The sequence below is a fragment of the Schistocerca piceifrons genome, chromosome X (genome assembly GCF_021461385.2).
Source record: "Schistocerca piceifrons isolate TAMUIC-IGC-003096 chromosome X, iqSchPice1.1, whole genome shotgun sequence".
In the NCBI taxonomy this organism is placed as follows: domain Eukaryota; kingdom Metazoa; phylum Arthropoda; class Insecta; order Orthoptera; family Acrididae; genus Schistocerca; species Schistocerca piceifrons.
The window spans coordinates 752,627,383-752,653,810 of record NC_060149.1 but is presented as its reverse complement, the minus strand read 5'-3'; the positions used below and the strand labels follow the sequence as shown (position 1 = coordinate 752,653,810).

General features: G+C 44.7%; 1 protein-coding gene across 1 annotated transcript in view; it reads left to right on the top strand.

Annotated features, from left to right (window-relative positions):
- Positions 1 to 26,428, top strand: part of LOC124722040 — a 1,041,203-nt gene that overhangs the window by 209,999 nt on the left and 804,776 nt on the right. The window contains exon 2 of the mRNA XM_047247232.1: positions 8,562 to 8,616. Within this exon, the coding sequence (XP_047103188.1) occupies positions 8,584 to 8,616 (33 nt within the window). The 5' untranslated portion in view covers positions 8,562 to 8,583. The remainder of the gene's footprint in view (positions 1 to 8,561; positions 8,617 to 26,428) is intronic.

Genomic DNA, 26,428 nt, shown 5'->3' with positions numbered 1-26,428 from the left:
GTGAAAGTGTGGAGCAACAATTCACTAGCGTATGACACGTTGCGTACGGTCACAGAGGCTTGCAGTGTACTCAGATAAGCCTAAAAGCCGAAGAGAGAATTGGTAGACCATTTTTCTGTGACGTGCCAGGAAACCCCAAGGAAAGTGGAGGAGCTAGTGTTCGAAAACCGGCGAATCATACCAGATTAATAGTGGATAACGTGATAATCAGTCATGAAATGTTGCACGACATTTTGAACATAACTAAGATAACCGTCCTCTGGATTCTGAGACTGCTCAGAACCACTCGCAAACCCAGCCGAACCGAGCCACACGCGAAAATGTCGCAACAGTGCCAGGCCAGTTCACATGCCTTTCTTAGCCGCCTAATCACCGTGGATGAGTGTTAGGTCTGTCACTATGATCAAGCCGAGACAAAGAGGGGTGGCAGACAGTGGAAGCAAGTTGACTCACCACCATGGAAACAGGCAACGACCCACCCATAACATGGGAAGGTGATACTAAATGATTTTTGACACAGCAATGGTATGGTGCAAGCTCATGATGCTCTTAAGGGGCAAATTGTCTTCTTTGGGCTATGAAACTTTAGCTCACCCCCCCGTCCCCTCTCGCATTCTCCTGACATGGCATTCACTGAATCATTCCCTTTCCTCGGATGAAGAAACCATTGCGTGACAGACATTTCACAGCCAATATTCTGACTTCTGTATGGAAGCCATCAGTCTTTGGGAAAGATGTGTCGCATTAAAGTGAGAATATGTAAAATAATAGATAAAAGCCGTGGGGCACTACAGCCTGAGTCTTTCAATTGGACGCCACTTGGGCGACTTTGGCGTCCATATTGCCACAGTCACCCGATTTTCCCCAGATTGTCACCCATGCAAGTAGTAGGCAAGCCTACCGTTAACTTCGGTGATTGGGTGGGGAGCAGTGTTACCAACGTGGCTAGACCATTGGGAGGGTGAATACGTAAAGAAGGAATAACACCATCAACAAGTATTATGTTCTCAACTTGATTTTTCGAAATTGTTCAAATGGCTCTGATCACTATGGGACTTAATATATGAGGTCATCAGTCCCCTAGAACTTAGAACTACTTAAACCTAACTAACCTAAGGACATCACACACATCCATGCCCGAGGCAGGATTCGAACGTGCGACTGTAGCGGTTGCGCGGTTCCAGACTGAAGCGCCTAGAACCGCTCGACCACACTGGTCGGCTGATTTTTCGAGGTAAAAATTAAAGCTTTATGACTACCTATAGTATTTCATCTCCGACGATAAGGCGAAACAGTCATTGGGGCGATAGACACAAAAAGATATTTTAGTTGATAAGAACACATTCTGCCTTGACATCAGTGTTGGTAGTCAGCGGCTGCGAAATCGACCAGAGAGCAGCAACCGTCGGAATGTATCGATCGGCGATATACAAAACCAGCTCCGGGCATTAAGGTCTTAAAGTTATTCTACGCTGTAAATGTGGATAACGGGCAGTGTATGGCCCTTCTGAATGCAGGGTGCAGTGCTGCAGAAGAAAACAGTTTTTGAAAAACATTTCGTTTAACACATACAGTCCAAGCTGGGCAACAGATGTGTATTCGGTTTTGACCCAATGGTGTCATCAGCTGTGATTGGAATACTTACTATATTATTGTCATTGGATCACCGAGCAAGACAAACGAGATTCCTGGTCATATGATTCACGCTTACCTCAAGTACATGTCGATAATCACACCTGCTTCTTTTATCTTCCAGCATACCACTCTCTGATACGTATCCTTACGAAGCATTATTGTCACGGGAGGCACCGTGAAAGTCATGGATTATTTCAGTGTTACTACTGACCATATACATCACTAAATGTCTCATGTATGATGTATCTCTCGAGGAATATTGTAATTTCCAGCACGACAAGTATGAATATCAGAACGCCAGAATAGTGCAGTGTGTCTCAGGAATGCCGCCCGGAGTGGCCGTGCGGTTCTAGGCGCTACAATCTGGAACCGAGCGACCGCTACGATCGCAGGTTCGAATCCTGCCTCGGGCATGGATGTGTGTGATGTCCTTAGGTTAGGTAGGTTTAATTAGTTCTAAGTTCTAGGCGACTGACGGCCTCAGAAGTTAAGTCGCATAGTGCTCAGAGCCATTTTTGTCTCAGGAACGGTTAAGCGTTCTAACACCTAAATCAATAAAGAACCTTCTCAAAGTCTATAGGAACCTCGTAAATGTATTGTACAATCTACCACCGGCCACATACGTAGGATTTGAAGATAACGTGTTATGACGAACTGCAAATGTCCTGCACTCCAAAAGGTTAATCAACACGACATTAGGGGAGCAATCAAAATGATCAGAGTGATCAGCAAGAAAACTACGAGGGGCCTTCAATAAGTAACGCAACAGATTTTTTTTCTGAAATCAGATTGGTTTTACTCAGGATTCCAGTACATGAGTGTAGCACAGTACAATTCAGAGTTGATCGATGCACTATGAGGGAGAACGTCTAACAGAATAACCCCTTCAGAGTTCAAGAAGATTGTCGCCGTGGCCTCACCGGCTGAGGGTGCGACACTGAACTTTTTCTTCGTAGGGAAGGTGGGGTGGCGCCACTCAATGAATTGATGTTTTGTTTCCGACCTAAAAATTATCACGATCAGCCTCATACCGAGCAGTCAATCCCGCATATATTGTCGTTCGTTGCTCTTTTGGTCTTCTATTAGGTGTCGAAGAATCCACTGGGCACACAGCTACGAGCACCCCACCTGGTAGACGAGTGTGTCAGCACCACCAATAGAGACGTGGAGCTGTGCACGAGATGTTTGATTGTGATCCGTGGATCACCTCCAATGAGAGTGTCCGCACGTTCCAACATTGCAGGAGCCACTGCTGTGTGCTGTCGGCCGCCACGCAGGAGATCGGGCAAGTTTGCTCTACCTTGTTGAGAAGAAGAAATCTCGCCCAACGACTCACCGCACTTTCATTGACTACCAGGTGTCCTTAGACGTCTTCAAAGCGCTTATAAATATCTGCGATGCTCTGGTTTTCCGCCAAAAGAAACCCAATGACAGGTCTCTGCTTGGAACACACCTCCATTACACACACCATTTTGAAGACTGCGTATTGCCGCGCCACCTATCGGAACTTCATGTAACTATAGTGGCTGAAGTAGGAATATTCTACTATGTCTCACAACAAGTTACGCATTTTTTCAAACAGAATTGGCTGAGAAAAGAAAATATTTTGCATTACTTTTTGAGCGCCCCTCGAATATAGTGCGCAATGAAAAAACTCGATACCATAGCCATTGTATTTATAAACGAAAATATTTGTAATGCATTATAATTTTTAGTTCCAATCTCTAATATTAAATTCTGCTTGAGTCTCATTTTTACAAAACCGGAATTGTCAGTCATCTTATCTGTAACGGTATTTCCAATGTTTAAAGAATGTTCCAAATTACTGCACTTCGGTTTTCCGTTGTATTTTTGAATTTTCTAGTGCGGAGTCTACGTGCGACCATTCGCTCCATCATACGGACAGTTGCAAACCGTGACCACAGATCCAATATAAAAAAGAACAAGAACCTAGTGCCTTTCAGTGTGTGGTTTGCCGGGCGGTAGGGATTGGAAAAAGAGTGGAGGGGGAAGACGACAGCTTGCGTGTCTGCAGTGGAGGGGCTTTCCGGAAGCCCCAGGAGTGCGGAGAGCTTTTATTAATGCACCTGACATGGGGAGAGACCGAGGGGCGGGCTATTCGACCGCATAATCCTTTGGGAGGCACATCCCTTGGGTGCTCAAAGTGATTTAGCACGAACACGATGTGATTTAATTCTCTCTGACAATTTAATTTTCCGTTTCACTTACGGATGTGGCGCCTACAGAGAGAGGGAGGCGAAGAAGGCTGCTTCTTAACTCTTTTGCTCCACGCCAGGAGAGTCGTCTTCGCTCTGCGAGAGTTTTCTCGAAAGATAATGCTATATTTTCTTTATAAACCATTTATTTGAAACACATTTTTTTTCTACTTAAATCCTTTTCCTTTGTGCCACACGTTTTTCGGAGTTTCTTCTTCTTTCGATCTTCCACTACCTATTGCCATTAGTGAGTACGCTCCTTTGTGATTCGGTGTAACAATGAACATAATATTAATTTATGTTACACAAAACAGTTTTTGTCAACCTTCGTAGTTCTTACCCACATCTACTATCTTCCCTATAAATCTTACTAATCCTGTTTGCAATTTTATCAAATGCCACATTAGTTTCCTCCTGTCACACTGAGGCATTTCCAAACACTTTTTTCTCAACTGACTCACTTAACAAATCCGCTTTAGAAACTTACGTTGTAACATACTTGTCTAAAGTCTAATCGAAACGTTTTTAGTCCTGTATTTTCCTATATTCCTGTATTTTCATTTCAAACAGGTCTGTGTTTCAAAACATATAATTTAATAAAGCTATGTTATAATCATAGTATTGTATTTATGAAACGTCAATATATTCATGGACGAGGGAGTGCTGAAAATTAATGCCTCCGAATTTATTATGTGAAAACTCAACACATGTTATTAACAAATGTTATTAACATTCTTCATCTTTATTATTCATGTCAACATATTTATTTTTCAACATAAACACACTGGAGACGAACACATTTCTGCCAACGTCGCTGTAGAATGTTTGACTTTGCTGAGGGGGCCACAACCTCACATATACTTGCGCCGCTTCACCAGTATCAAAGTAAAGTCCGCGAAGGTCTTCTTTAAGTTTTGTAAATAGATGAAAATCGGATGGGGCCAAGTTGGGACTGTATACAGGATAATCGATAATAGTGAACCCAGGGCGTCGGATTGTTGCAAATGTCGCAGGGCTCGTGTGTGGTTGGCGCTGTCATGCCGAAGGAGAGTGTGCTCCTTGTGTGGACGAACTCTTCTGCAGTTAGAAACTCGATTACAGCCCGCTGTTTATTACGCGCCGACACAGTTACTTTAAACACCATCATGTTACACACACAAAACAATTCGGAGCCCTCTAGCGGCAGAGTGTAGCAACTTGCGAGAGCGAAGCGGGAAACTTGACCGAGTAATATGCATGCTGGGTAATACTTCAACTCATGCCCTCGTGCAACGACCGCGAACACAGATTCGTTTCTATGCCATAAAAGAGTACAGTTTTACACGTTTCACACGAGAAGCAGAAAGTGTGCACTGTCAAATGCAATGAAAGCCATACCTAACTACACTGACGAGACAACATATTATGATCACAGCTCACTGCGGGACTGAGTGCCGAATGATGTCATAGTAGGCTTGTGATGCGGTAAGGAAAGTGTATACGAGGAGCAGAGACGAATGAGGAATTATTTTAGCCACGAAAAGAAGGAAGGATATGATTTAACTTCCGTCGACATTGAGTTCATTAGAAACGCAGCACAAGCTCGGACGATACGGGCCGTAAATGGGGAAATCCACTGACATGAACGACTTTGACAAAGGATAGATTGCTGTGACCTAGCACTTGTGAAGCAGCATCTCGGAAACGACGAAGGTGGTCGTCTGTTCGCGTGCTACTGTCGTGAGCGTGGAAAGTGTTTGACGTACGGTGAACCGCGAGTGAGTAACCATGTGCTGGACGTAACATAGAAGTTGCAGACAGAGGGCTTCCCCACTTTGTGTTTTGTAAGGAAGGAGGGGTCAGTTAAGTTTGTGTTAGTTTTTGTTTGGAATGAGTTGTATTTTTTCTGAAATTATGAATGATATTAGTAGTAGTTAATTACATTTTTATGTTGGTATTGTGTTGGGGCTGATATCAGGTGGATGGTGCTAAGGGATAAGGAGTAATGGATTTCAGTAATGATTTAGTTTTTAGTGGCGGGGGGCTAATACTTGTAACTGATATTGACATTTGTTAGAGTAGCTTTCTATGATTTTGTGGCTTGGGTTGGTAGTTTAATTCACATGTAGTAGTTTATAGTGGTGAATATTGTGGAGTGTGCTGCCATTATCTTGGTCTGGTTTTGACAGTAGTTACTTCTGCTAGTTGTGGTTTGCTTGTATCATGGCATCATTAGAAGCTATATAGGTCAAATGAGATTTTGGAGCTGTGTGTGGGTTTGTGTATTGTGATAGACATAGGAGTTTATAGCTAGATTGAAATGTCTGACAACCTTTTCTTCCCCTAGTTTTTCATTGTCGTGGTTGATTGACGAGGTTTTCATTTTTTTCCCACTAGTATTTGTTTTGATATGCCTTAATTGCTAGGACTGTTGCGGTGGCGACTTATGGCAGATTTGACGACAGAGTGCAATGCTGGGGCACACACAAATGTTTCAGAACACACTGGTCAGCTCACATTGTTGACTATGTAGCTTCATAGCAGTTGACTCCTGTGTTTTCCCGTGCTAGAAAAACGACATTGTTTATTACGACTGCAGTTGGCACAAGAGCATCGAGACTGGACCGTGGATCAATGTATACGTTTCACATGATCGGGTCATGTTTTATGATACACCAAATTGATGTAGTGTCCAGATTCTCCATCATACAGGCGAACAGCTGCTCGTTACCTGCACCGCGTCACGGACGCAGATCGGTGGAGACAGTAAAATGGGGGACATTCAAGTACGTGAACATACAATCTGCAGCGCTCCACGTTTAATGGTTTCTCCGACGGCAACGGCAATTGCCAGCAGGATAACAGTCCTTGTTACAAAGCTAGAATTGTGCTACAATGGTTTAAGGGGCATGGTAGTTGATGTCGTGGCCACCAAATTCTCCTCATATGATCCCGCCGGAACACATCTGGGACGGGGACGTTATCTGGCACCAGAACCACTCCCACAAACCAACGGCCCACAATGTACGGGAGCTGCTGACCTGTGCGTAGACATCTGGTAGGGACCGTTGACCCCAGCAATTTGGGCCCATAGGAACTTACTACCACCTTCAGACAGCTACCAAGAACTTTGTTGAAACTATTCCACGCAGAATCGCTGCTATACTGCGTTCCAAAGATGGACCAACACACTATATGGAAACTGGTCATAATGTTTCGGCTCATTAGTGCAGTTTTGCCACAGTATGTGCATAAAGTTGCACCGAATAAAGTGGCACAGCAGTGTAGCCACTCGACTGGAAATCGAGAGTAGTGGGTTGCAAATTTCAACACAACCGTCAAAATTTCAGGTGGTTCCCTTAAATCACCTTAGGCGGATGCCTCGGTGGTTTCTTTGAAAATGTCACGGCCATCCAATGTGTGCTCCTTCCCTAAGTTTAACTGCGTCATCTTCGGAGGGACATTGATCGCTTACTTTTCTTCCTTCCTTACGAGTACCTGTGGTATTAGTACTTAATTCACATGTAAGTACTGTCTGCAGGCAAATAAGGTGACTATTTTCATAAGAGCAGTAGCTTTGAGTACAGACAATGGCCGACGCTGTTAGAACTTTGGTAACTCGGACAGCATCTGGTTTTCCATATACGCCATTATTGGTCTAATAGACAAAGAAATTACCTCCACGCTATCAGAAGTGTTTGTTGTATTTATAAAAGAAAACAACCTTTTGAATATTCGCAGCCAGCACAGAAATTTGTAATAAGAATGATCGTTACTGTTTCTTGTTTGTGAAACATTTCCAAACGCTGTCAACTTTTAAAATAATATTTGAAGCATTGAAGTAAATCAACAAATAACAGAAAATAGGACTCAGGGTGGTAAAATACGCATCCGTGATAGTGTCTTGTATAACGACGATATTGCAGTCCTTGTGTTGTTCAGAAGAACAATGCATGTCTGAAAGAATATTGCATCGTACTCCTGAACAACAAAGGCACTGAAATATAGTATTTATCCGTCAACACCTGGCAAGCGGCCTGCAATTAAGCTATCTCCGGTGTGCAGAAATACACATAATGGATACACGAGTGCAGGTTGTAGATATATGGTTGATGGCATATGGAAGTTTGGGTGGGCTTGTGAATCGTGTTCGGATAGCCCACTGATGCCGGCACGGTAGCTCAGCGTATTCGGTCGGAGGGTTGGCTGCCCTCTCCGATAAAAAACTGATTTAATGGATGAACGATGAACTTGAACAAGCATCATGGGACGTCCGCAACGAACCTTAACGAACAAAATGAAATTTAAAAAAAAGTGGTAAAGTTACAGCTCGCGCTAAGCGGGAAATCCGGGTTCGAGTCCCGATCTGGCACAAATTTTCATTGACATCATTCCATTATACAGCTGATGGTTGCCTATATTCGCAACTACGAATACATTTCATGACATCCACAAAGCGGAATTTCGAAATTGCGATAGCAATGTTCCATTGCACCCGAGGAAAAATAAAACAACTACAGTGTCGAAAACATAATTGTTCTCGATCAGTGGTGATGCTTGTTTAACATTTTTATAATCACTGTCAGTATCAGTCCATAATGTTGTGTTTTTTAAAATACATTAGAACATGGCATACAGATATTAAACTTTAGACCATACTTTTAAATTATTTGTTAATACATCAATTTAGTCACATTTCACACTTAAGCACGAAACGATTTTCTGTTGCAGGAGTAGCGAACCACCAGGCCATATGACGTTTGCTGTGAAGAATGCCTCTAGGAAGGTAAGCAATAAAAATAAAATTTAAAATTTTGTTTTAATATGGATCTTTCACTTGAAACACTACCGAAAGTGCCGGCCGGGGTGGCCGAGCGGTTCTAGTCTACAGTCTACAGTCTGGAACCGCGCGACCGCTACGGTCGCAGGTTCGAATCCTGCCTCGGGCATGGATGTGTGTGATGTCCTTAGGTTAGATAGGTTTAAGTAGTTCTAAGTTCTAGGGGACTGATGATCTCAGAAGTTACGTCCCATAGTGCTCAGAACCATTAGAACCACTACCGAAAGAAAAGGAAAAATACAATTTTAAACAAAAACTTGCTTCACGAGTTCTAAAGAATAGAGTAAATCAAATGAAACAGGATGTATAAAGGTATGAAGGGTGCAGCTGTATAGTGCATTCTTTTTGCAGCTCCATTTGAAGGTGATTAAATGATTTATGCTTTTATTTTTCATACTGTATTCCTGTTGGTGCAGAATCAATTATAACCGTCTGAAAGCAAATATCAAATAACCCCTTCATTATGAACACCTTAATGTAAGTGAAAAGTTGATCGTGTAGCTTTCGGTATACATCGAGCACCTAAATTTTTCTTTGGAAATTTGGACATTTGTGGTAAGGTCTTATGGGACCAAACTGCTGAGGTCATCGGTCCCCAAGCTTACACACTGTTTAATCTAACTTACACTAAGGACAACATACACATGCACCCATGCCGAGGGAGGACTCGAAACTCCGACGAGGGGAGCCGCCCAGACCGTGACAAGACGCCCGAGACCGCGCGGCTACCCCTCGGGGCTACATTTTTCTGCGACCGGAGTGGCCGAGTGGTTCTAGGCGCTGCAGTCTGGAACCGCGCAACCGCTACGGTCACAGGTTCGAATACTGCCTCGGGCATGGATGTGTGTGATGTCCTTAGGTCAGTTATGTTTAAGTAGTTCTAAGATCTAGGGGACTGATGACCTCAGGAGTTAAGTCCCATAGTGCTCAGAGCCATTTGAACCATTTTTTGATGAGTTCGTTTGCCTCTGGCGTAGTTAAAATTAAACTTGGAATGGAGAAACTTAGTAGGACATGTTAGAAAACAGTTTCTAAAATCAGTTATTGTAATACGCGAAATGTGTAATCAACATATCGAAGGGAGAACAGCACAAATTAACGACAAAGTTGTATGACCTGTCGATGAGTTACTGTATAGTGACATTTGAAGACAAAAATTCGATGAACAGATAAAGAAGTTAACCGATGTATAAAATAACCAGTAGTGCTTTCTAGTAAACGAAACAAAGTTCTCAAAACTAAACCCCCACTGTACCCCAAGCGGAAAGTTCACAATTAGCGTGTGTTACTAGAGCTGATTTACGGTTGTGTGATAAGAACGTTTAATGCCAGAGGGATCCGTGGAGGGATGCGTACTCGAAATTACTAACAAGGGAATCTCCCCATCACCCCCCCCCTCCCGTCAGATTTAGTGATAAGAGGACCCAGTGGACAGCCCGTCAAAATCTGAACACAGATCAAGCACGAAAACAGGAAAAAGGTGTACTGGACTGCGAAGGTAGAGCAAAATGGAAACAGTGAACGGTTCGAGAATAAGAAGTACAATTTAAATCAACCGGGAAGAGTAATGGAGCTGTGATTGCGTGGTTGCGGAGTTAGACTGCCCTGTGGCCAAGCCGTGTTCAAACAGCCCTCGTGCCATTTTATTTTTTTTTTTTTTATTTGTCGCTGTTCGCTTTAGTCAAATTTGTGTCTGTGACGTGGTATAACGTCCGTTTGCAACAGCGCGGCGTAAGGTAGGGACCTATAATGACAGCTGGTTCTGCAAAACTTCTCTATTAGCAGCCGAATGAAAATGGCTTTCGAATGGGAACGCAAACTTTTGATGACGAGGCGACAAAGTCAACCGAATCCTCCACCGGAAAACACGTCTGGTGTGTCATACACGGCATTAGTGAAAGTACGTGTGTCATGTGATGGGTTCTCTTATCGGCGCACCTAATATGTACGACTAGAAAGTGAGTGAGATATGTCTCCTTGCCCAATTTAGGTATTCGTACTCACATGAAGAGAAGTCTTGCATTACCCTGGGTCCCAGAACTCCTGAAGATAGACGTTGACAGTGGATATTCTATCATAGACACAGTCCCTTTGACTGTTCAGAGAAGTCAAAAAAATGGCTCTGAGCACTATGGGACTTAACATCTGAGGTCATCAGTCCCCTAGAACTTAGAACTACTTAAACTTAACTGACATAAGGACATCACACGCGTCCATGCCCGAGGCACGATTCGAACCTGCGACGGTAGCGGTCGCGCGGTTCCAGACCGAAGAGCCTAGAACCGCTCGGCGACAACGGCCGGCCTCATAGATGTTAACCGGACCAGAGATATAAACAGCCATGCATGAGCAGCGTCTATTGGTCGGAGGGCGTCCGACAGCCGATCAGTTTCACTCATTCCACCAGTTAGGAGGTACACGGCTCGCGTTGTCTGGAGTTCAACCATGCCTAGACGGTCAATACCGCGATTCAATCGCGTCCGCATTGTTACTTTGTGCCAGGAAGGACTCTCAAGAAGGGAAATGTCCAGGCGTGTCGGAGTGAACCAAAGCGATGTATTCCAGACATGGAGGAGATACAGAGAGACAGGAACTATCGATGACATGCCTCGCTCAGGCCGCCCAAGGGCTACAACTGCAGTGGATGACCGCTATCTACGGATTATGACTTGGAGAAACCCTGACAGCAACGCCACCATGTTGAATAATGCTTTTCGTGCAGCCACAGGTCAGTTACGACTCAAACTGTGCGTAGTAGGGTGCAAGATGTGCAACTTCACTCCCGACGTCCACGACGATGTCCATCTTTGCAACCACGACACCATGCAGCGCGGTACAGATGGGCTCAACAACATGCCGAATGAACTGCTCAGGATGGGCATCACGTTCTCTTCACCGATGAGTGTCGCATATGCCTTCAACCAGACAATCGTCTGAGACGTGTTTGGAGGCAACCCGGTAAGGCTGAACACCTTAGACACACTGTCCAGCATGTGCAGCAACGTGGAGGTTCCCTGCTGTTTTGGGGTGGCATTATGTGGGGCGACGTACGACACTGGTGGTCATGGAAGGTGCCGTAACGGCTGTACGATACGTGAATGCCATCCTCTGACCAATAGTGCAGCCATATCGGTAGCATATTGGCGAGGCATTCGTCTTCATGGACGACAGTTCGCGCCCCCATCGTGCACATCTTGTGAAGGACTTCCTTAAGGATAACGGCATCGCTCGACTAGAGCGACCAGCATGTTCTCCAGTCATGAACCCTATCAAATATGTCTGGGATAGATTGATAAGGGCTGTTTATGGATGACGTGACCCACCAACCTTGAATCGCCGTTGAGGAGTGGGACGATCTGGACCAACAGTGCCTTGATGAACTTGAGGATAGTATGCCACAACGAATACAGGCATGCATCAATGCAAGAGGACGTGCTACAGGTATTAGAGGTACCAGTGTGTACAGCAATCTGGATCGCCATCTCTGAAGGTCTCGCTGTATGGTGGTACAACATGCAATGTGTGGTTGTCATGAGCAATAAAAAGGACGGAAATGATGTTTACGTTGACCTCTGTTCCAATTTTCTTTACAGGTTCCGGAACTCTCGGAACCGAGGTGATCAAAACGTTTTTTGATATGTGTATGAACGTGAACGTGATCACTCCCAAAGAGTTTGGCACATAAGCTGCAACAGTATCACAATCACACAATTTCTCCGTTCTCTGTTAAAACCTATATTTTTAACGTTTTTGAAGTTGCGTTCCGTATTGGAAGCCTTGACTCTTGAATTCCTTTGTTGTAACATATTTCACACCCATTTGTTTGTTGTTTTCTGTTTCGGTGAGACGTCTATGTGGTATATCGCATGCTTTCACTAATCATAACATTTACTTTTTCCGTAACGTATACTTACCACATGACTCATATTCTATAACCTGTGTGTAGTATGACAACTGCCAAGAGTGTAGTAAGAGAACAAACGTTTCAATGACCGGACGGACAGTTAATAATGATGTGAAAAAAATGGCACGAGGGAGTTTTGAAGACGGCTCGACCGTTTGGCAGTTGTTCTTCACTGCACTTCTTGTTCTTGGACCATTCACTGTCTCTGTTTTGTTCTTTTTTTTCACAGTTCAATATACCTTCTTCCTATTTCCGTGATTGATTCGGGTTCAGTTTTTGACGGGCTATCCACTGGGTCATTTTACCACTGAATCTGAGGGGGATGCGATAGGAAGTTTCCCTTGTAAGAAAGACAAGAAAGAAAATCGGAAAACTGACTGGAGCGAAAGATGTGGCTATGACTAAGGAAAATGAGAGGTTAGTGGACGGGTCATATGGCCAGGCCAATGGGTGGTAACAGGGCCAATGAATTCCTTTCCTGCATTCCAAGAGATAAGGACAGACCAAGGAAACGACTTAATGAAATGCGTATTAAATACGTAGGCTTCCGCGGCCCGTGTCATGATGATTAAAATTCTTCTGCGTGTTGTACCTCGTCTTTGTATAAAATACTTTAATTATAAACTGTAAAATCAACGTTTCGACCATATTACAACGGCCTTCCTCAGGGAAACACTGGTCTTGCTGGACGAAAGGTGCCTCTATTTATCGCAGGCGATCGGTGCCAATACGTCATATTTGTAAAACTTTACTGGCCCTAGAATATAATAGGCTAGTTATGACGAAATGGACTAAAGATCGCAAGAGTATATGAACGATGTTGTGAGTGCGGAACTGCCTACATAAAGGAGAGAGGGAGACCTGTCAGCACACAACTAGCAGGATATGTACGTAATGTGCGATTAGCACAGCGCAATATATGGGCGATAGCGGAATACCACCGTGACTGTGGACAGCCTATCTTGTTCCAGGAAGCTCATGGCTAAAATTGCTCTGAGCACTATGGGACTCAACTGCTGAGGTCATTAGTCCCCTAGAACTTAGAACTAGTTAAACCTAACTAACCTAAGGACATCACAAACATCCATGCCCGAGGCAGGATTCGAACCTGCGACCGTAGCGGTCTTGTGGTTCCAGACTGCAGCGCCTTTAACCGCACGGCCACTTCGGCCGGCCGGAAGCCCATGTGCTGGCGGAAGTGTAGTGGACACACCAACGTAAAATTCTATAGGCGATTGAATCTTTTCTTTTTTTAATTTCAATTTATTCTCTTTCAGTCGTGCCCATGCCGTCATCTCAATAGTGGAAAGACGATATGACAGTATGTCTGAGGCACTTTTCTTGCCATTAACGACGATACGAATCTAAGGACATCGCAACACCCAGTCGCCTAAAGGACTCAAGTGGTCTCCTGTTAAACAAAGAGACATGAAGGAATTCCTTAGCCTGATTGTTCTAAGTGGACGAACAAGAAAAGATAGAAAGATTATTGGTCAGCAGACCCTCCAACAGCTACCCCAATATTTTCACAGCATTGAGTCGCAGACAACGCCGCAACTCCTCATACAAAAAAAAAAAAATGGTTCAAATGGCTCTGAGCACTATGGGACTTAACAGCTATGGTCATCAGTCCCCTAGAACTTAGAACTACTTAAACCTAACTAACCTAAGGACATCATACAAAGAACTGCGAGCATCCACAAAAGATAATGTTATGCATCTGATGGAACAGCGACGGTGTGGTGTACAACGAATTGCTTTCCCGAGATGTACCATCACTGCTGACATTTACTGTCAACAACTGAGACGTGTTGCAGACGCAGTTCGGGACAACGACAAGAAAGGCTGCGTGAAGTGAGGCTGCTCCATGACAATGTCCGCCTGCATTCTGCTAGACTGACAAAAAACACTGTACAAGAGTTGGATTGGGGAAGTCATTCCGCACCCACCTTATTTACCAGATCTTGTACCCTCAGATTTTCACCTTTTCCGCTCTCTATGGAGCAACCTTCATGAAAGTTGCCCCAGGGTTGTAAATAGTGAAGTAGCATATATTTTTGACGAATAAAGTCTCTGTTATGTGTATCTGTTGTGTTTATTAATCTTATGGAAAAACTCTGTGTACTCATGAAAATAAATAAATAAACAAATCCTGATGGGATTCCAATTCGGTTTTACAGAGAGTACTCTACTGCATTGGCTCCTTACTTAGCTTGCATTTATCGCGAATCTCTTGCCCAACGTAAAGCCCCGAGCGACTGGAAAAAAGCGCAGGTGACGCCTGTGTATAAGAAGGGTAGAAGGACGGATCCTCAAAATTACAGGCCAATATCCTTAACATCGGTTTGTTGCAGGATTCTCGAACATATTCTCAGTTACAATATAATGAATTTCCTTGAGACAGAAAAGTTGCTGTCCATACATCAGCACGGCTTTAGAAAGCATCGCTCCTGCGAAACGCAACTCGCCCTTTTTTCACATGGCATCTTGCGAACCATGGATGAAGGGTATCAGACGAATGCCATATTCCTTGACTTCCGGAAAGCGTTTGACTCGGTGCCCCACTGCACACTTCTAACTAAGGTACGAGCATATGGGATTGGTTCCCAAATATGTGAGTGGCTCGAAGACTTCTTAAGTAATAGAACCCAGTACGTTGTCCTTGATGGTGAGTGTTCATCGGAGGTGAGAGTATCATCTGGAGTGCCCCAGCGAAGTGTGGTAGGTCCACTGTTGTTTTCTATGTATATAAATGATCTTTTGGATAGGGTGGATAGCAATATGCGGCTGTTTGCTGATGATGCTGTGGTGTACGGGAATCTGTCGTCGTTGAGTGACTGTAGGAGGATACAAGATGACTTGGATAGGATTTGTGATTGGTGTAAACAATGGCAGCTAACTCTAAATATAGATAAATGTAAATTAATGCACATGAACAGGAAAAAGAATCCCGTAATGTTTGAATACTCCATTAGCAGTGTAGCGCTTGACACAGTCACGTCGATTAAATATTTGTGCGTAACATTGCAGAGCGATATGAAGTGAGCCAAGCATGTAATGGCAGTTGTGGGGAAGGTGGATAGTCGTCTTCGGTTCATTGGTAGAATTTTGGGAAAATGTGGTTCATCTGTAAAGGAGACCGCTTATAAAACACTAATACGACCTATTCTTGAGTACTTCTCGAGCGTTTGGAATCCCTATCAGGTCGGATTGGGGTAGGACATAGAAGCAATTCAGAGGCAGGCTGCTAGATTTGTTACTGGTAGGTTTGATCATCACGCGAGTGTTACGGAAATGCTTCAGGAACTCGGGTGGGAGTCTCTGAAGGAAGGGAGGCGTTCTTTTCGTGAATCGCGACTGAGGAAATTTATAGAACTAGCATTTGAGGCTGACTGCAGTACAATTTTACTGCTGCCAACTTATATTTCGCGGAAAGGCCACAAAGATAAGAGAGATTAGGGCTCGTACAGAGGCATATAGGCAGTCATTTTTCCCTCGTTCTGTTTGGGAGTGGAACAGGGAGAGAAGATGCTAGTTGTGGTACGAGGTACCCTCCGCTACGCACCGTATGGTGGATTGCGGAGTATGTATGTAGATGTAGACGTAGAACAACACAATATTTATCCAGCGTCGAAACTTTTTGAACTGATAGGGTATGCTATAAACGAGATGATTCGATTAATCATTTAATTACAAATTAAATATTTTAATTATTACTTACTTTTGTTTACAATGCCTAAAAAAGTAAAAAAATGTTAGTAACAGTCATACCATTACAGATAAGCGAGGTAGAACGATTTTACGTGGAAAGCCATTTTCATTATGCGACTCCTCGAACAAGATGAGCTGTGTTAGCCTGAGCTTATCAGTCAGTTAACCAATCCGCATGAATATTTCTCTGCCATCGATCCGGTGAGCAGCCCGACATTATGATGCGCGCACCGGAACTTGGTATCACGGGCCGAGTGCCTCCGCAAAGCCTGTGTGGTGGCACCCGCCGCCCGCCGCCCGCCGCCGCCACCCGCGCGATCGCTCCGCAAGCACACCAAATCGCTTCCCCTGCAGCTCTCAGCGTAATCCTTAAAGACTCTTTACATAGCCTCGGCGGCCATCTCGCTGTGATCCGCAGGGAGCCACCCAAATCGCGCATATATCATCAGAGAGTTGCAGCTCTGATTTTAACGCTGTTTACTTTGTCGGTATGGCGTTCCTCCATTATCCTACAAATATTCCGAAGAGGAAGCGCTACTCGTTCGGCAGGATGTTCCATACAAAAAAAGAAGCATGTCTCATGATCCGTGCCAGCCTCCGTGGTTTCGGGGTAGGGTCGCTGACTCGGAAAGCGGAGGCTAAAAGTTCGTATCCCCAGCCGCGTGTGGATGAGGAATTAAAACGTGTGTATGTGCGTGTGCATTTGCGCGCGTGCGCGCGCGCGCTTGTATCTCTCTCTCTCTCTCTTTCTCTCTGTGTGTGTGTGTGTGTGTGTCTGTGTGTGTGTGTGTGTGTGTGTGTGTGTGTGTGTGTGTGTGGTTCAAAATGGTTCAAATGGCTCTGAGCACTATGCGACTTAACTTCTGAGGTCATCAGTCGCCTGGAACTTAGAACTAATTAAACCTAACTAACCTAAGGACATTACACACATCCATGCCCGAAGCAGGATTCGAACTTGCGACCGTAGCGCTCACGCGGTTCCAGACTGAAGCGCCTAGAACCGCACGGCCACACCGGCCGGCTGCGTGTGTGTGTTTTTGTGTGTGTGTTCTATACCAACTGTTAGGTAAGATGGAAAAGCTAAGACACGCGCAACAATCCCCCGTCTAAAACTGCAAGGCATTAGATACTTAATTTCAGTATAGCTGTTGGACAAAAAACTTTAATAATGGTTCAAATGGGTCTGAGCACTATGGGACTTAAATTCTGAGGTCATCAGTCCCCTAGAACTTAAAACTACTTAAGCCTAACTAACCTAAGGACATCACACATATCCATGCCCGAGGCAGGATTCGAACCTGCGACCGTAGCTGTCACGTGGTTCCAGACTGTAGCGCCTAGAAACGCTCGGCCACTTCCGGCCGGCAAACTTTAGTATTCACACTTCTTTTCCCGAAAATGAATCCATTGCCTCAACTGCTGCGACAAATTGCTTAGATTGATTCTAGTATTTAGGCCTGAGCTTAACATGTTTTCCCGTTCAGACGCTGATGTACGACGTTCCAGTAGTAGAGTACGATCAGTAGGTAGCGGCATGACAGACATGTTGATGTTTATTTTGCCATGTATACGTTTTCTGATCAAGTTTTTTTACACAACCGCTAAACATGTATTTTACTTATTTATTTATAACGCGTTTATTTCACCTGACTACATTAGGGCCTTCACATCCTCTCTTACATCTAATCAGATATTCTGAATGAGTCGACATAACAATATGTACAGAATATGAGCAATATTCAGTGATGATGGGAATGGTAAAGGTATTAATAATTTTAACTCAAATTTTCGTACCGAGTGCATTGAGGTTTAAGACTGAATCACGAAACATCATCGCGGAACACAAACTCCCTGACACACCCAGCCAGATTGTTTTTCGTACTGCACATAAATCTGCAACTAACAGCTGAGCAGCCAAACGTAGACTTTTATGACAACGATCTCTGCCGAGTCAGGTATCGTTGGGAAAAATGTGTCGCATTTGGGAATGAATTTGCAGAGAAGCACTAACACTGTAACACCGTAATGAAATTTCTTGGCCGCGGGCTGATATTTCAATTTCATACGTAAAGGTTTCTGATCACCCTCATATAATTTTTAACGAGTTACCACATGCTACGGAATGTGCAAGCCAACTTAGGTTAACCAAAACACCAGAAAAGGACAATACGGCCGACTTTAATATTGGACCTTTTTGGCATCAAGCAAACTGAAGTCCAGATGATCTTACGCGTCCCATTTAAAAATTTTTAAGGCACTCTTTTTATCTCGAGTTTTTCTCAGTAACTTTTGCCGTGCAAGCTAATAATTTGCGTTTAATTTCGTCACCTTCTCTTTGAGTTACGCTTTTAGTAGCTCACAAATGGGACAACTTGAACTGATGTTGAAATATTCACTTTCCGTTTTTCACTTTTCTAATTAGCTTTAGAATTTATCTGTAAAATATCTGTCTGGGTGGGTGAAGTGAGACGTTCTCGTACTTCGAGGTGTGTAAAACCATCTACTAAATGCGATGTTTCAGAAGGGCCTCGCACTGCATTTTCTGTCGAAATTCGTCTGGTATTTGGATCGTCCCAGCATGTAGACTGAGTCACATTTTAATACTGATTTCAGTGCGTGTCTTTGTCTCTATGCCCGTGAATGAATTTTATTTAAAGCTTAGATATGAATTTTCCGAGCGAGATAACTGATAATACTTCTGGAAGATGATAATATGCAATTGTCGGCCAATTGTACTTTGCGAATCTGATAAAAGTGAAAAAATAACATTGAATTGTAATGTCGCCATTCACTGAGGTGCGCAAGGCAGTGCAAGATTCTGACACATCCTTGTTACACTAGCCTGGTAGCACAAAATTAGCTTCTTCGTCGACACTTAGGAATATCTGTACAGGAAAGGACATAAGACTATATGAACGAAGGGAGAGTGCATTTCTAAGTAAGTGACCGAACAAATCCTCGGGACTGAAAATGCTCTACGATTCTTCTTTCTTCTGTTCTTCAGGGATAAAAACTGTACGACTGATCGGAGAAAAGAGTACGTAACATATCCCAATGTGCTTGATGCACAGTGATTTCCCAGCCGGTCGATTTCTGCCTGTTGAAATATGAGTTCGCCGGCCGCTGTGGCCGACCGATTCTAGGCGCTTTAGTTAGGGAACCGCACTGCTGCTACGGTTGCAAGTTCGAATCCTGCCTCGGGCATGGATGTATGTGATGTCCTTAGGTTAGTTAGGTTTAAGTAGTTCTAAGTATAGGGGACTGATGACCTCAGATGTTAAGTCCCATAGTGCTTAGAGCCATTTGAACCATTTTTTGAAATGAGTTCAGTTTCTACTTCACCTCGGGCTGACAGATAGTATCAGTGAGCAGGCTGTTGAAACTAGGATCTGAGATTTCCAGCAACTGCTATCCATCAGTGAACTTCAGTGTACTCAGCAGTTTGTGAACTTCAGTGTACTCAGCAATACACTTTGGTTCAAATAGCTCTGAGCACTATGGGACTCAACTGCTGAGGTCATTAGTCCCCTAGAACTTAGAACTAGTTAAACCTAACTAACCTAAGGACATCACAAACATCCATGCCCGAAGCAGAATTCGAACCTGCGACCGTAGCGGTCTTGCGGTTCCAGACTGCAGCGCCTTTAACCTCACGGCCACTTCGGCCGGCAGCAATACACTTTCCAGCAATAGGTACCCATCAGTAAACTTCAGCGTACTCAGCAATACACATTATAATTACGGTTTTAACAAGCGTAAGAAAAGGAAACGCGAAAAGCAATATCGTTCAACGGTTTTTATCCGTGTGTATTATAAAAATGTATGTATATACGTAGGAGGTATATTCCAGATCCCCTCCTAAACCACTGGACCGGTTTCAACCATGGTACACGTATCACTTATTCTCTGGATATCGTCGCTGTGGGGGGTAGGAACCTACAACCAATCAAAGGGGTGGGAGTGGGGGTGAAAAAGAAGAGAAGCCCAAGACGCGCGAATGCCCATACTTTATTCATCCATTAATTGAGAATGAGAGCACTTAGTGACTTGCAATAAACGTTAAACATAATTTAAAATCTTTAAGAAACTTCTTCTCGCTGGCAACCTCAACAACATGATGAAGGGGAAAAAGTCTATTGCGTACTATATTTTCGCTGTTCATGCAGTAAAACTGCCGCATTAAGCATGACGTTTTAATTTTTTACTTTTTTTACTATTAACTGTATTCTGGACGCATTCTGCATATTAAATATATAAAAAAAACTGACAAATGTCAGGAGACGTGACGTCACAAACACTGAGATTAGTGATAACTGCTGCATCATACAAGACATTTAAATTTATTACTTCGTTGCTGCTATCTCTATTCGCAACATGTTTCACAGACAGTATACACATCTGCCGCTGAACGTACCAACCAAAATATATCTATGTACGACACATAGTTCGGGAGATATGACGTCATTAACACAGATGCGTGAAAAACTGCCTCATCATGCATGGTGTTATAATTTATTACTTCTTTACGAGTAACTCTATTCACAACGCATTTCGCAGACAGTATTCGCATATACCACTGGATTTCCATGTCCCTCTAGCGGCAAGCTTGAGGCCTCAGCACTCTTATAGGAAGGGAGCACCCACTCTTTCGTGGACAATAGCATTACGATCCAATCTTCGGTTTTTGTTTTACAGATTCCGTCTCGTTTCTCATTTAATGACGCTCATACTAATCTAACAGCCAACGGCCTTGCCGTAGTGGTCACACCGGTTCCCGTGAGATCACTGAAGTTACGCGCTGTCGGTCTGGGCTACCATTTGGATGGATGACCATCCGGTCTGCCGAGCGCTGTTGGCAAGCGGGGTGCACTCAGCTCTTTTGGAGCAAATTGAGGGGCTACTTCATTGAGAAGCAGCAGCTCCGGCCTCGTAAATTGACAAAACGTCCAGGAGAGCAGTGTGCTGACCATATGGCACAGCCATATCCGCCTCCAGTGACACCTGTGTGCTGAGGATGAGGCGGTGGTCGGTCGGTACCGTTGGGCTTTCATGGTCTGTTCTGGTGGAGCTTAGTTTAGTTTTATACTAATCTAATGTCGGCAATTATCTCTTTGTTTGTTTCTATTCATGGACTTCTGGAAGGTATGGTATGGGTTAGAGTCTTACTTATTATCCTCATTATTAACAGGACCCGAAATGGTCAGCTTAAAATAGATTATCTACGACGAGTCGTTTTTCTATAGTAGTGGTTTTATGGTGTATGGTCTTAGAATGTGCGGTCGTATTTACCAATCCAGGTGAGCATTGCTTTGTAGTTGTTATTCCAGACGGTGAGAGAGTAGTTCCGGAACCAGCATAGCGTTTTAATAGAGGTTAGGTAAAATTGTAACTTGGTGAGGTATTTTAATGAATGGTAAAGAGCACTGGGAACAGAGAAAGAATGACAGGTGGAGTGTGTCTCAGGATAAGATATTCGATGACCATCCAGTGACGCAGTCACAGTTTCTTCCTAGTAAGAGGACGGGACCATTGATTAAGGTCAGCAGCCAAAAGTGTAAATACAACCTAGTGCTATTCTTGGACACTGAGGAGGATGCTGAGGACGAGGTTTTCTGTGAGTTCATTCAGATGTTATTAATTTTGATCGGTAGAATATAGTTTCGAGAAATATACACATGGACATTAGAAACAGTTAATTAACAATAGAATACTTCTTTTTTCAATAACACTCCATGCTATCACAATTCAGCAATTCACCTTCATAATTATTATGTCTATTAGTTATTTGCTGTGGACTGGATGGGCTCTATGACTGTAGCTCTATCTTATTTTCACTGAGTTCCATGGACAGATGGCCAAAATACACTCCTGGAAATTGAAATAAGAACACCGTGAATTCATTGTCCCAGGAAGGGGAAACTTTATTGACACATTCCTGGGGTCAGATACATCATATGGTCACACTGACAGAATCACAGGCACATAGACACAGGCAACAGAGCATGCACAATGTCGGCACTAGTACAGTGTATATCCACCTTTCGCAGCAATGCAGGCTGCTATTCTCCCATGGAGACGATCGTAGAGATGCTGGATGTAGTCCTGTGGAACGGCTTGCCATGCCATTTCCACCTGGCGCCTCAGTTGGACCAGCGTTCGTGCTGGACGTGCAGACCGCGTGAGACGATGCTTCATCCAGTCCCAAACATGCTCAATGGGGGACAGATCCGGAGATGTTGCTGGCCAGGGTAGTTGACTTACACCTTCTAGAGCACGTTGGGTGGCACGGGATACATGCGGACGTGCATTGTCCTGTTGGAACAGCAAGTTCCCTTGCCGGTCTAGGAATGGTAGAACGATGGGTTCGATGACGGTTTGGATGTACCGTGCACTATTCAGTGTCCCCTCGACGATCACCAGTGGTGTACGGCCAGTGTAGGAGATCGCTCCCCACACCATGATGCCGGGTGTTGGCCCTGTGTGCCTCGGTCGTATGCAGTCCTGATTGTGGCGCTCACCTGCACGGCGCCAAACACGCATACGACCGTCATTGGCACCAAGGCAGAAGCGACTCTCATCGCTGAAGACGACACGTCTCCATTCGTCCCTCCATTCACGCCTGTCGCGACACCACTGGAGGCGGGCTGCACGATGTTGGGGCGTGAGCGGAAGACGGCCTAACGGTGTGCGGGATCGTAGCCCAGCTTCATGGAGACGGTTGCGAATGGTCCTCGCCGATACCCCAGGAGCAACAGTGTCCCTAATTTGCTGGGAAGTGGCGGTGCGGTCCCCTACGGCACTGCGTAGGATCCTACGGTCTTGGCGTGCATCCGTGCGTCGCTGCGGTCCGGTCCCAGGTCGACGGGCACGTGCACTTTCCGCCGACCACTGGCGACAACATCGATGTACTGTGGAGACCTCACGCCCCACGTGTTGAGCAATTCGGCGGTACGTCCACCCGGCCTCCCGCATGCCCACTATACGCCCTCGCTCAAAGTCCATCAACTGCACATACGGTTCACGTCCACGCTGTCGCGGCATGCTACCAGTGTTAAAGACTGCGATGGAGCTCCGTATGCCACGGCAAACTGGCTGACACTGACGGCGGCGGTGCACAAATGCTGCGCAGCTAGCGCCATTCGACGGCCAACACCGCGGTTCCTGGTGTGTCCGCTGTGCCGTGCGTGTGATCATTGCTTGTACAGCCCTCTCGCAGTGTCCGGAGCAAGTATGGTGGGTCTGACACACCGGTGTCAATGTGTTCTTTTTTCCATTTCCAGGAGTGTATGTTACCCTCCTCTGTAGCGAATAAACACATCCTGGTTACTGGACAGTCAGAAAACGATTACCGCAGAGGTAGAACATATACACACAAGAAAAGGACGCATCACGAAGAAATTATCCAAATAGGGTAGACGTTAAGCACGCGTACAGACACATGAATATAGTTCCAGAATAACTGGACGATTTATTCAAGAGAAAGAGCTCCACAAACTAAGCAAGTCAACAACGCGTTGGTTCACCTCTGGCGGTCACTCGGCTTGGAATTGGTTCATAGAATTGTTGGATGTCCTCCTGAAGGATATCGTGCCAAATTATACCCAACTGGCGTGTTAGAACGTCAGACTCCCCAGATGATTGGAGTACCTTGGCCATAACGCTCCAAACATTCTCAGTTAGGGATAGATCCCAGCTGGCCAAAGGAGGGTTTGCAAGCACCATGACAAGCAGCAGAATCTCTCGCCGTGTGCCGACGGACATTATCTCGCTGAGATGTAAGCCCAGAATGGTTTGCAACGATGGGCAACAAAACATTGCACAGAATATCGTCGACGTACGGCTATGCTGTGAGGGTACCACGGATGACAACCGAAGACGCCTCCTATGAAAAGAAATGGCACCCCGGAACACCACTCCTGGTTGTCGAACCGCATGCGGCCGACCGTCAAGGTGGTATCCCACCGCTGTCTCTGACGTCTCCAGAAACGTCTTCGGCCTGGAATCTCATTCACTGGAGTAGAATTGTCTTCACTGATGAGTCTCGCTTCGAATTGGGACTCGATGACCAGCGAAGTCTTGCCTGGAGACGTCCCAGAGAGGGAAACCAACCTGACTGGCACCAGCCTTACGGCCTGACAACCAGGGATGATGGTCTGGAGTCCCATTTTTTTTAATAACAGGCGTCTTCGGTTTTCATCTGTGGCACTCTTGCCGGCCACGGTGGCCGTGCGGTTCTGGCGCTGCAGTCCGGAACCGCGGGACTGCTACGGTCGCAGGTTCGAATCCTGCCTCGGGCATGGGTGTGTGTGATGTCCTTAGGTTAGTTAGGTTTAAGTAGTTCTAAGTTCTAGGGGACTTATGACTTAAGATGTTGAGTCCCGTAGTGCTCAGAGCCATTTGAACCATTTTTTTGTGGCACTCTTACAGCACAGCGGTTCGTCGACGATATGCTATGCCCTGTTTTGTTACCCTCATCGCTTGCCATCTTGACCCTACATTTCAGAAATATAATGGCCGTCCGCATTCTGCGACAGTTTCTACTGTTTGTCTTCGTGTTTGCCAAACCCTACCTTCACCAGCAAGGTCACCGGGTCTCTCCTCAACTAAGAACGTTTGTATCATCATGGGCAGGGACCTCCAACCGTGTCGGTATTTTGGGGATCTAATGCGCCAATTTAACAGAAAGTTGCACGATATCCCTCAGGAGGACATTCAACAATTCTGTCAGTCAATACGAAGCCGAATAACTGCTTGCATAAGGGCTAGAGGTGGACCAATGCGTTATTGACTTGCTCAATTTGTAAAGCTTGTTTCTCTTGAACAAATCATCCAATTATTCTGAAATTGTAGCTATGTGTTTGTCTATACGCGTCCATCACATCTACCTATTTCCGTCCATTTCAGATAATTCCTTCGTTGTGCATTTTGTGCGTGTGTTTGTGTGTGTGTGTGTGTGTGTGTGTGTGTGTGTGTGTGTGTGTGTGTGTTTGCCTTAGAGTGTAATTTAAACTGAGGTGACATCCACATATCGTTCCATTAGTCACTAGACCCCAAAAAAAATGTGAAGGACTAAATTGCAGCGTAGTCTAATAATTCGACCGAAGACTGGCAATATTCACAAAATGCAAGATGATCGCAGGGGTAGATAAATCACCACTCAAGACGATTGATATTTTCTGGAATAGGGTTCAGTACAGTCCGAATCGAATGTAGGATTTCCTGCCTTAATAACAGTAACTTATTCAGTGACGCCAACAGAATTCATATTTAATGGACCTTTTCTTCACGTCACGAGAGCTCAGTTATTACCAACGGATAACTCGCATTTCTCGAAGACTTAAATTCGTGGAGGTAAAGATGTCTTTGTACATTCATTTCTTCCTGTTTTTTCTGCAGCTGAATTTTTATTTCGGACGCAAATCTTATTCCCTAAAGTTGGATGTCTTCTATCTAAGGACAATCCATATCGCGTTCGTACTTTTTACAGTCATTTCTTACTTACTTACTCTCCTGGCCCCACAAACTGTAGGCAGTTTTTGGTCTCATCGAGTAGGCTCCTCCACAATGTTCTGTTCTTGGCATCTTCTTCCCTTGCTCCTAGTATATCTGGAAGTGACAGACAATAATTTCCGTCTGGTAAAGCTCACAGCGCGGCCATGGTGCACCTCCTTCCACCCACGTCGACGGGACGAAGTCCTCCTTACTCGTCTTCACATAGGTCACAGCCCTGTGGCGCATGGCTTCTTGCTTCGGCGAGAGGACCCTCCAGTGTGTGGTGCTTGTGGCGTACATACCAATGTGCGCCTCATTTTCTTGGACCGTGTTTTATTTTCCGATCAACGGGTCGTGGCGGATTTGCCGACTGATCTGTCTTCTGCTTTAAGTACCGCTCAAAGGAATGTGGTTCGAGTTTTAAAGTTTTGTGAATTGTCCAAAATTTTTCCCAAGATTTTAGGGAGATGGTTTTAATGTGTTAGCAGGGTGACTGGTTCACCCATATTTCTTGTAAGTAGACAGCCAGTGGCACTTGCCTGTGCTTTTCTTTTAGCTCCTTAGTTGTATTTTAATCTCATGTATAGTTACCTTTACTCTTTCTGTATTGTTTTAGAGCATGTGAGATAGAGTAATTGAGTGGTCGATTCG